Raw genomic sequence first — 12,429 nt, 5'->3', positions numbered from 1 at the left:
AAGACTGACAGACTAGGGGTCACAGATGGAGAGGAGAGTAGATTTTTACAACAAATGGATGAGGGAGGGGCAGTTTGAGTATTAAAAAGAAGGCGGAGCGAGGGAAGGGGATGGAGGAGTAGACAGATGGACGGACAGGTAGAGAGTTAAAAGCCTGGGTGGAGTGGGAGAGAGAGAATCAGGGGGAAGGCAAGAACACGGGGGAGGAGAACAGGGGAGAAAAAGATGGAGAGAGGAAAGAGGGAGGTGGAAGCACATCCTGCCTCCACTTACAGTACACACCCATCCCCCACCCTGCATCCCTCCTCCCTCTCAGGTTAGACCCCGGCAGCAGATTGTATTCTAATCCTCAGAGCTACACACCTCCGGTTCTACTGAGTGTATGTGTGTTATTTGAACTGTGTGTGTGCTAGTGTAACAACGTGCCTATTAGCATACAGCAGGAGGGATGGCCTTCTGTCTGACACACAGCATGACGGAGTCAGTGTGTGAGAGTGTGTGTCAGGAAGTGTGTGTGAGGCAGGGAAGAGAGGACAGAAAATGAGGATGTGATGGAGCTTTGCTGTGAAAATAGGTGAATCACACAAAGCAAAGATGGCGTGAAAATGATGTTGCCGATATGAAACTGTTGGGAAGAACTGTAAAATGTGTGTACATGTGTAACTACAGGCTGTGAGGCTGAGAGGGTTTCAAGTTTCAACTCTACACGGTAGTCAGATTCCAACACGTGATTTGCTGGAAGCTGCTAGTAGTCAGAATGTGAGTCACCTTTAAAAAGCACAACAAGCAAACGTGTACTGAACGTAGGTAATCCAGTGTACCTAGGCGTGGACAGACTGTACATATTTAACTTTACAACTGATGCAAAACTGACAAAATCTAAAGTAGTTTTGTGATACCAATCAGAGATCTCGCCACCCACTGATCATCTTTTTCGTGTGCCATGTTCTTGTTAACTTCTACAAAGGAGCCCAAGGTACACTAAAAGAGAGCACCTTCTTCCCTCAGGCTGTGAGACTGTTCAATTCATCTGCAGCTCTCCGTCTTATTAATTAATTTGCACTAAATTTTTATTCATCTCTGTAGCCAAATCTAATCAATCAATTAAAGTGGGAACTACATCAAATTTTCATTACACTACCTTGTTGTTAAATGATAAAATCACCTTGTATGTTTGTATCCTTGTCTGAGGACTTTTAGATGCAAAGGAGTTGCTTGAATGCCAATATTCAAACCACTGAGGGATATGTCTGACTGGAAACAATGCTCGCCAACCATACTTCTCAGTGATAAGTTCTACATGTCACCATCCCAATATGAGGGATTTTTTTTTAATTGTCTAATTGTTTTCACCCAGTTTTTGAAGTGTTTAGAGACTTGTGAGTCTCAGTCCTCAGGCAGCACAATGAACAAATGGGTGTAAATTACTTTGATTTTAGTACTGGAAGTGTTCAGAAGCAGTTTGGTTTGCATTTTTAGTTCATTTGTAGTCCGTGTATAAGATTGACCGATTTGAATGCATTGGCTAAAATACAGACCTGGAAGACATCTATCATCTGACTTTAATGGATTTCTATTAGCAAGCCTTTTTTTTTTTTTTTTTTTTTAATTACCTGCATCCATATATAGATATCAGTTTATAAAAAATTCCAATCTGGTGTCACATATTTCTAATTAGAATATAAACAATGGCCAGCAGTCAGAAGAAGAGGATGTCTTGGCTTGAATATCCGCTGACTAAACTGGAAGCCCCGAAACATTGGCTGTTGCACCCAGAGGCTAAATCGAAGTTTTACATTGTTTATCCACATCGTCCTACTGCCAGTAAGTTGGATTATTAACAAAAATGTGTTTACACGTAGAAGATGCACAAGTAGCTTGACTGTCCCCTGTCATGTAACTCCGTGATGTGAGCTCAATGAGAAAGAGCAGAAAACTCTGCATCAAAGTATCTGCTGTGCAGTGGCAGCATATTCCACAGCTTCTTGTTGACATACTGTATGTCACTTTACTATGATTCACACACTAACACACACCACATGAAGGCGCTGTCACTGAGTAGACAAGTCTCACAAGCTGTCTGTGTATAATATGCACCCACACACACACACACAGGACACACAACGCAAGATGCAGGTTCAAATATTCATAGCTGCTGAGAACCAAATAGTAAAACAGAGGTAGTTTTGACACTCACTTTCTTGGGTCTATTCAGCCATCACACATCCTGCTGCAGAGGAACAAGCAGAAACACCACCTCCACCACTTTTGACAGATGAGGTGGTGTTTGGTTCTTAGATCCTGAGCGCTTCCCTTTTCCCGGCATTTTCTTCTTTCCATTACTCTGCTAAAGGTTGACCTTTGTCTTATTTGTCGAAAAACTCTACATGACATTTACTTACTTATTTATGCTTCTGCAAACTGTAACCTTTATTTTTTTGTCGTACCAGGGGTTTGCAGATTTTTTTTGTCTGCTAAAAGGGTTTCCTTTTTTTTCTCCTTACATCCACTATGCTAGTCTTGAGTGGTTTACCAGGTCATTTTTTTAAAGGCTTCTTGCCATTGAGCAGAGCACCAAACATATGATTTAAACACACTTTTGACAACATCTCTGAATGAGTTCATATTATTTCAGCCTCATAACGGAGAGACAACAACAAGCACTAAATGCAAATGAGCACTTGACCTTTGATTATTTCTTCTTTCTATTAAAATTAAAGGTGGGCCAAGTCATACTTAAGTCTCAAGTCTTTGCAGTTAAGTCGTGAGTCAACACCGACAAGTCCAAAGTCAAGTCCCATCTCCTAAACCTTGAGTTTCAAGTCCTAAGCAAGTCATAAAGTAACACTATGTTTTCAGCCTTTACAAAGTTACTTAGCTGTTAAGCTAACATTAGCTTAGCATTAGTTCACTAACTATGTTGAACTCACAATATGTTAATTCTGCCACTAGTGATTTCTCTCACAGAAAAGACACAGTTTGATGACATGGGATCATTGAACTTGTTTTTTACAACCACTTACATTTACACTTACATACATTTTACACAACTTTTAAACCACAATTTATCTGACATGACTCAGGCAGAAATCATGTTCACAGATAAGGTCATATTAAAGTAATAATTGCAGATTTCTCTTGTTTTGACCATTGTTTGAAACATTTGGGATAATGTAAATACACAACTGAACAAAAATATATAACATACAGTATGTCTAGACTTTTTAGGTATTTTAATGCAAAAATGTTACATATAATAGCTTTAATATAAGCCTAAATTGAAAGTTGTTGCGTCTCCGTCTTTAATTTTCAATCTGCACATTTTATCTAGTGCAATTTGTTTTTTGTTTACTACCACACAGTTTTTGTGCATGAACAATTTTATCTTTGATATAATTTTTCCAGCTGGATGTCAGTGAAGTTTTCATGGTTCTCTCCTGAAACTTGACTGGATGCTGTTGGACTGGTGATCTGGGGATTCATGAGTCATCTTATAGAGAATTAATAGCAATAATGTTAGCTGATTCAGGAAATGAAGTTGGAATGATTCATGGATTCACACTTTTTAAATAAAGTATTTTCAAAAGGCTCAAGTCACTGGCTTTAAAGTCCAAGTCAAGCTGCGAGTCTTTTGTGACGCATCTGCCATTAATACATGATTAAATGAAACACAGCTGCACAAGAAAAACTTGAGCAACCAATTGTCAAATTGCCTCCCTAAAATTCAGTGGCAAAAGGCTGATAAAAATGGCTATAATTCCTACACAGTTGACCCACTTTCACAACCACCTTCAAATTAAAACTTAGTGAAAGTATTATGACCTCATTGCCATTGTTTCACTTCTAATCCAACATACTGGAGTTAAAATGATATAAAAATGTGTCAATGACTGTCCAAAGACATGCAGACATCCTGTCACATGTTATTCTGTATAATCCAATCTGACTTCCCTCTCCCTTCATCCCCACAAACACCCACAATCCACCTGTATGCCGTCACGCTACACAAGGCAAAGTGCAGCAGAGAAAGAAAGGGGATTAAATGAGTGTGAGAGGTGTGACAGTGAGGAGGTTAAAGATCTGTGACGTTTCCTGTCTCCTCGGTTAACTCACACTGGCTCATCCTTTCAGGCCTGGGGATTGAATATCGCCGGCAAACAAACACGCACACATGCACAACACACACTGTTCGACTCACGTGAGCCGATCATTTTAATTACGCCACACACCGATGGGAGCTGGCAGAGGAGATACAGAGTGGGGAGGGAGGGAGACGGAGCAGGGGGAAGGAGGAGGGAGTGATTTCCCTCTCATTCACAAAGATTCGATTACCTCTGCCTCTCTTAAACACACACACACACACGTCTGTGTAGATCAGCTTCAGCACTATGCCATATGACGCCTCAGTGTGCATAATTATGACTCATAAACCACACTGTTGTCACCCAGAATGCACTGTGTTATTACACAGATTCATAACAGAGACAGGACACGTGAACTCACACCTGACACTGGGGGTTTCACGTTCTGCAACATCCCTCTCCATTCTGTGTGTGTCCGACTGCAGTATGACAAATGTGGCTGTTATTACTCACAGATGTGATGTGGCTGCAGCATCGTGCACAGGCATCATGTTACAATCTGTAAGCGACAGCTGCTGCAGTATAGAAACATATACAGGACACTGGAAGTCCATTAATTTTCTTCATGCAAGCAGAGAAATTAAATAACAAGTAACTGGACGTTCAGTACTCATACGCTATCACAGATGTCTTGTCTCTGACCCATTAACAAAATATTTTTCATAAAAGTTGGCTCACAATGTAGCTGGCAAGTGCAAAACAAACTAGAAATTGTTGAGGTCGATAAAAGTATCACAGTTCTTTGCAGCTTTTGGTAGAAAAACTCCCTGGTTTTTATGTCACAAAACTGAAACCTAATTGCTGCCTGGATTGTATTCAGTGGCTACATTTTTTCCAGTCCACAAAGTGCTAAATTCTTGTACTGAAGTCAGAAGTCACAGAGAGGTAGTCAGGGTGGGGATATAAAGCATAAGACGGCAAGTCTGGACTGAGGTTTAAGTCACCTTCAGAAGTATTTTACCAAGATCCTGATGATTGGCTATCTTAACTATATAAGAAACTGTAAGATACTTTAAGGTTAGTAATAAAAGTAGATATGGGAAGAGTAAGGGTCCCAGGGTGCCAGGAGCCAAATCCAGGACCAAAACCACCCTGGCATTGTAATTTTAGGAGACAGAACTGAAAGACTGTAGGTTTGCATCTGTCATTGTAGTCTAATAGCTGTTGACCTAGCTTTGATCAACAGTAACCTAGTGCTTGCTAGCTAGTTCTGTTCACTCATCAAAGTTATGCAACATTATCCATTTTAGCTTCAAGTGTTCCACATGCAGAAGCTTGTAGTGAAAAATAATCAATAGTGGTAGTCAGTATTTGCCAAATAACAATCAGATTATTAATTAACATGCATTAACTTGAAAATGATGCACGCCACATTTTAACTGGATACATCTGTGTGTGATTAGTCATCTGGTCCATAATTATTAGAGTACATTGTAGTTCACTGTTGCATGGTGTTAATGTGCTAAGGCCACATCTAAATAAGCAAGATGGACAGTGGGACAAAGATGACATCTAAACTGGTTCGGCAGTATTTTGATCTATAAAATTAAAATACGGTTGTACGCAGGCTGTGTCAAAATATACTGACATGAAAACCACTAGACCAGAAAAACATGCAACCATATTCAGCACAGGCAGGTGGACGTTAACCTGCAAAGAGAGCAGGCTGCTTATGTTAGCACTGCTAACATTAGTCACATTCTGCAAACCAGTATGACAGTTACCACTCCTGAGGGTGTTACATTTAGGCTAGTTGACTAGTCCAAATTTAAATTACTTGAAATGACTTATTAGCAAATGGTTGCTTATTTAGAAGTGACCACCTCATAATATAAATCTAACATCCATTGACATTTTAGCTCTTTTTTGGTCTCTCCCAACTCCCGTGGGAAATATCTGGCTCTGTGTTCACCAGCTAGTTGCAAATTTTGTCTGTCTCCTGTTTCATGCCAGACGGAGAGAGTATAGTGGGCTTTTTAGAGCTTTTTCACTGAAATGTCAGCCTGCTTGCCTGTGTGTGGACATGATGCTGGTGAGAGGTGTGAAATTTAACCAGAACAGTAAAGCTGCAAGCAGCAAAATCAAAACAATGACAGCAACAAAGATGCTAAAACTCTGTAAACCTGAGGAGAACCAGGTGATAATTATGTCATGAGTGATCACTTTCACATAGACATAGTCAAAAATATTTATTATAGCTGCCTTAACTATTCACCAGATGGTGTTTTAATGGGTATGAAGTCTTGTAACACTGAGAAATGTTAGACCTTTTCTTAGGATCGTAAACATTTTAAAAAGCATTGCAGTGTTTACTATGTTGACTGAATATTAGATGACTGCATTCCTGGTAGCCTGCAGGTGAAAATTAGTCAAAATTTCCAACATCTCTGCCACAAAATGTAAAAAAAAAATACTTCAACTTTAAGGTTGTAACTTTGTAAAGAGGTTGTAATCAAGAGCACACACCTGTGCGACTTCAAAGACACAGCTGTGCACTGAGAACAATGAACTGAGAGAGAAACCTGACCTCCACTGCCAGTCAGGACTCTCTGATACAGCAGGACATTACAGGCAACACCATAAACCAAGACAGGTTGATTTATTTCAGCTCAGGCGCCAGATGGATGCAATATTGGTTTACAGTGTAGGTGTATTATGGAAATGCCAAAGTGATCCACTCCTCTTTGAAGCTTCTTCTCCTCTTACAAAACACCTACAAAGCATTCAGAAATTCACTTTCACACTTCTGTGCACTTACATTTGCCTGTTGGTATGAATGAGCATCCAGAGTTAAACTAGAGAGTCACCTCTAAAGCATTCACCCTTGTCCTGCATCCATTCAGCACCCAGTTACTATTAATGTTGGTATTCATATGGGTCACACACACCACCAACTGCTCCTGTCAATACCCATCAGGCAGCAGTGATGACGCTGGATCGATAGCACCCACGCTTCACTTTCAGAGCACAATGAAACGCTTCAGTCCATGCAAATGGAGCGGTGGTGGCGATGGTGGGAGGCCACCATGGGCAGGCTCAGGCCGCAGGAGGGACCACACATCAATCCTGCTGTCAAATTTCAGGAGAGGGGCGGGTCAGTCACAAGTAAATGTACACAGCAGTCATTTAGTTACAGAGTACGCCACTTAGCATGTACTACACAAGTTTCATCATTTATTATTACTTGAAGGAAGGTATGTGTTTTCAACACTGAGTGCAAGACACATTTTCCTACAGGAACAATAAAGTATATCATTTTGTATCGTACTGTATCGTATTATCATATAGTCTTGTATCATTCTTGTATTGTATTGTATAGTATTGTCTCATCTTGTGTTATTGTATCATATTGTCCCCTATTGTTCTTGTATTGTATCCTATCACATCATATCACTGACATGCTGATGTTGAGCAGGTATATGTTTACAATGTTCCCCAGTTTAGTGTGTTAGCATGCTTATATTTGCTAATTAGCAGTGAACGCAAAGTGCAACCAAAGATTAAAGGTCCAGTGTGTAAGATTTACATGGATCTATTAGCTGAATATGGCAGAAATGAAATATAATATCCATAACTATGTTTTCGTCAGTGTATAATCACTTGAAAATAAGAATTGTTGTGTTTTTGTTAGCTTAGAATTAGCAGTTTATAGGGCACTGGTCTTCCTCCATCCTCCATGTTGCACCGGCATGTTTCTACAGTAGCCCAGAACAGACACACCAAACACTTTTTTCCTCAAATTTCACAACCTCATGGTAGCGCTATAAGAAAAGTCAAAATCATAAGGACAATCTCATGACAATCCATCAGTTATTGAGATAAATAATTCAGTGTAAAGTGGTGGACTGACTGACAGGCTGACATACTGCAAGCGTGTTTGCGTGGTATGAAATGAACTAACATTGGATTTTTGAGTTATCAGATCTGTCTAGTCCCACTTCAGCACCACTGTATGGTCTGCAAATTCAGTGTGAGCAGTGAAGAATTCAGCACTCTGTGGAGCACATAAAGCAGTGAAGGAGTTCATCACATACCCAGGAGTTATTGGTGCTGTGTCAGACCAGTAGATTAACATGGAAAAGAGGCTGCTGCCTTAGCAAATCACAGCCTATTAATCAATAAGTGGGAGAGTGGGGGAGATGGTGGAGGAGGAAACTGGAAAGATAAAATGATCAGACATTCAGTCTCCATCAAGCCAGGGATCAGCCCTTCAACCCAAATCCCAGACTAGAATCACAAACCCCAGCTTTACTGTCCCAGGATTTTCCCTCAGAGACCCTCTTCCCTATAGCACCTTGAGTCTCTCCACAGCTGGAGATAATTGAAACCAATACTGTCGGTCTAATCTTGACAAATGAGAAGCAGATAGTGTAGCTGTGTTGGTTTCTTGTTGGTTGCTTTGAATGCCTCGGTAATTGAAAAAGGAAAAGCCGAAACAGGATTATCAGATCTATACATCAAGCATGAACCCTGGCTGATTCTGTGACCAAATTCAAATGTGTTTACGAGATGATTTATGAAATTTAAAGCTCTGAGTGTTGTATGAGAAATCAAATCTTTAAAATGTTATCTTCTTTCTAGAAGGACTTTACATAACGCGGTAGAATTTGTACAGTATTTCTAAACCCTTGCAATGACCTTTGAACTTTAAAACACTTTAAAACACCTCAGTTTCTGCAGTTCCCCCCGGTTACTGCTGTATATCTGACCTCGACTAATGTATGTTTGAACAGTGGCACACAGCACTGAGATCAATGCTCATTAGATTACAGCACAAAATAACTGTTTGTGTCCTACTAACATGCATACTTTAGTAGGACAGCAAACACACAGAACCAGAAGAACTGTTGGCCTCAACAAACACTGTCACACTCACAGTTAAGAGAGCCAATATACTCACTCAAGCCTGCACATTTTAAGTCATGCACATGTAGACAGAGGATGTTAGAAATGCCTACAAACAGACCACACACTGACAAGCAGACACGCACTCACAGCATCCAGCTGGGCTGCAACAAACAGTATGAAGTGCTCGCTTGTTGTGATGAGTCACAGTCTATGTTGCCACCTACAGAGCACCTCTGTACAGCACACAATCACTCATCCTAAAATCACAGCTGAGTGTTTTAGTGGCTGCAAAACACAACCTAAAATATCAAGTGTTAGTGCAGACAGCTGGATGTACAGTATTTACACAGTTCAGTACATTTTGCTGCACACAGGTTTAATTGTGTTTAACATGAGGTTGAGTTCCCCAACAATGCAGGGGTAAAATGTGTAGGATTTCCAATTATGCGTACTAGTTCTATGGAGCGACAAATTAAAGTAAACTGAAAAAGGTTGAGGTGTGTGTGCATGCTAAAAACATTTGGTTTCAGCGTACTGTTGTTGATGTATGTTGTCCTCTCATAATGCAATGCACAAAAGCAGTGGAGAAGCTGCTCTTAACTTGAAAAATACAACAAAACAAACTGTGGATGGTGGTAAAACATCTCTCAGAATTGTTCATTTGGTCATTTTCTGTAAGTCCAAATTCAAATTCACTAAATGCATACTTCAACAATTAGCCTATCATACATACTATATACAGTATAATTACTAAGCACTATAAAATAAGGTGTAGCATAAATGTGTCGGTAAATCATATAAATCCCCAATTACTTGACCAAATGGGCATAAACACTGCTTAATACTGCAACTCTCATCACAGTCTGTCTAGATTTTTTAGATCACATGACCTGTTCCACCCTGGACCACACCTGAATACACTTATGCTGTATCTTACTTTATAGTGCATGCTAATTATACTGTATATAGTGTGTTCCAGTAATTAGACAGATCTCCAATGTATCAATACTGCTAACACAAAGTCTTTGAATATAAGTGCTAGGGGCAAGATCAATGATCAATGCCAATAAATTGATCCATCACGTTAGATGACATCATAGGCACACTCGTCTTAATGCTGCATTAGTGCATTAGTAAAACTAAAATTATACTGAAATGCAAATATGTGTACTTAACTGTGAGAATGTTGAGAAAACAATTAAGATTTACTTTAATATATTAAAGTACAACTTTTCCTACTAGTGAGGTATTTCTCATATATTAAAAGTGTAACAGTTATCAGTTATCAGTTATCTGAAAAGTGGATTAAAATGTACTTGTACAGTGCATCTTAATTGTGTCTCAAAATAGTACAGTCAAGAACATTGTATTATATTGTATTTTAGTATATCTTTAGTGGCACCAAAGGTTTATTATTAGTATACTAAGCACGTTGTTAGTACATCATAAATAGTGCACTTGTACATTAATCATGTCCACATGGAAGAATATTAAGTATACTTATATTAAGTGTACTTAAGAATATTTGGGTTTTACTTGGGATGGCATATTTAGCTACCTAATGGTACAATAGCTGCTTTAAACAGTAAGAAGTATTGATATCAGTATTGATACTGGTGATCCTGGCCTCTGTATTTCTTGGTAATGGATCAAAACCAAATTTGCTGGTATGCCACACCACTAGTTTTAACATACACGAGGATAAAGAGCCTTGCTCACATGTCAGACCATATAAGAATGTACTTGGTACCATCAATATGACACAGAGCTGAGGTGACAGCAGAGATGCAGCCACACAGAAAAAAAGCAGTGAGAGCTTGTTAAACGAGACACACTGACCCAGGGCATGCTGGTGGTCAAAATCCCCCTCTGACCTTGGGACACACACACACACACACACACACACACACACACACACACACACAGATTTGGATGCCAACAGCAATTAGAGTGAGCTAAGGGTTCCTCCTGTTCATGGTGAACCTGTGCCAACTGCTGGTGCCCCACCCACCTCAGTGTAGCAGCAGGCCTGCAGCTGATTGGCTGCTTGGCTGGGCCCTGCTAGCAACACCTCACCTGATAGGCTCTTAGAGCCAACCACTGACACCAGCGCTTGCATCCCTGAGACAGCTGGATGCTGTGATAAATACTCTCAGCTGATTGGCTCTCAGCAAGGAAGGTGTGTGCACAGATATACATATGTGTGCAAAAAGACTTATAAGACATGAGAAGACATGTGGATGCAGTGATTAAATATGTTTCATTATTAAGCATCATATCACAATTCCGCACGTGTAGTGTGGTTTCCATGACAACACCTCTTTTTTTCTGCAGACAGCCTCCACGTGACACATCACAGAGAGCTGGAGTCAGTCAAAGATGTTAAAGCTGCTGTCTGTGAGGAAATCTTAATGTGCTGCTCTGCTCTTAAAGGTCCATATTCTGTCGGCCAACAGGTGACCTGTCGGTCAATGCAAGCATCAAGCATCCTGATCCACCTTTGTGCCGCGGTGACACACACACCACAGGCCCGGGAACGAAGCTGAGCCCATAAAACGCACAACGTGCCCGTTAATAAGGTGTTTTGGTTTATTTGGCTCTATCCTTTAACATCCCAGAATAATGCGCAGTGGAATCACAGCAGTCTGCGCTTTATTGTGCAGCAAGAGCAACGCATGCTTGTGCTTACCTCATCTTCCTCTCCTGCCCGTTTCAATGGGATGAGGAGTGTTTTCTGTCTTCTCAGAGCTTTGTCCTTGAGTTCAGTTCTAGTAGAAAACGATCCAGCAGCTCCGGGTGTTTGAGTAAAAAAAACAGCGGTGCTGCCTGCAGCCTGAAGCCGGCGGGATGTGCAGCTGTTCAGGGTGGTAAAAGGCGACAGGGTGTGGAGAATGCTACACGGTTGTCCACAGTTTTCAGGTCTGTCTTTACAAAATAAATCACCGGTGTCTTCTTCTCGTCAGGCGGCTGGTGGTTTGGTCAAGGCCATTTCAGAGGGCGACACGCCGCTGTCCGCAGGACGAGAAGCCGGGCGGAGTGGCTGCTGACAGCGGCTTCTGTGGTGCCATCTTTTCCTCCCGACAACCACTGGGAGGCTGCTGGATGGAGAGAGAGAGAGAGAGAGAGAGAGGGAGAGAGGGAGAGAGAGAGAGAGAGAGAGGGAGCAGCCTGCTGCTGCTGCTGAAATATTCAGGTGTTGCTCGGTGGTTTTGCTGCACAGTAGCGCCCTCGGTCTGGTGGTGGAGCTACCGTGCAGGCAGGTATGAAAAACAAACGCACACCAACTGAGAGCAAGTTTTGTCAAAGTAAAACAATAGGCCTATATATATATATAAATATATACATATATTATATCCAGTTAAAAATAACGCACACGCGGTTTTAAAAAGAATCAGAAATATTTAATTCCACAGCAAAACACATTTTCAGTAACATATTA

At 40.7% G+C, this 12,429-nt stretch overlaps 1 protein-coding gene across 1 annotated transcript in view; it reads right to left on the bottom strand.

The window, feature by feature from the left end:
• Positions 1-12,090, bottom strand: part of evlb (Enah/Vasp-like b) — a 67,297-nt gene extending 55,207 nt beyond the window's left edge. Inside the window, exon 1 of the mRNA XM_084737811.1 lies at positions 11,680-12,090. Within this exon, the coding sequence (XP_084593937.1) occupies positions 11,680-11,684 (5 nt within the window). The 5' untranslated portion in view covers positions 11,685-12,090. The remainder of the gene's footprint in view (positions 1-11,679) is intronic.
• Between the last annotated feature and the right edge of the window lie 339 nt (positions 12,091-12,429).

This window comes from Lutjanus erythropterus, chromosome 15, assembly GCF_056507025.1.
Source record: "Lutjanus erythropterus isolate fLutEry1 chromosome 15, fLutEry1.hap2, whole genome shotgun sequence".
Classification (NCBI taxonomy): domain Eukaryota; kingdom Metazoa; phylum Chordata; class Actinopteri; order Lutjaniformes; family Lutjanidae; genus Lutjanus; species Lutjanus erythropterus.
Note: the sequence above shows the minus strand (reverse complement) of the source record. Positions and strands in the feature narration are given on the sequence as shown.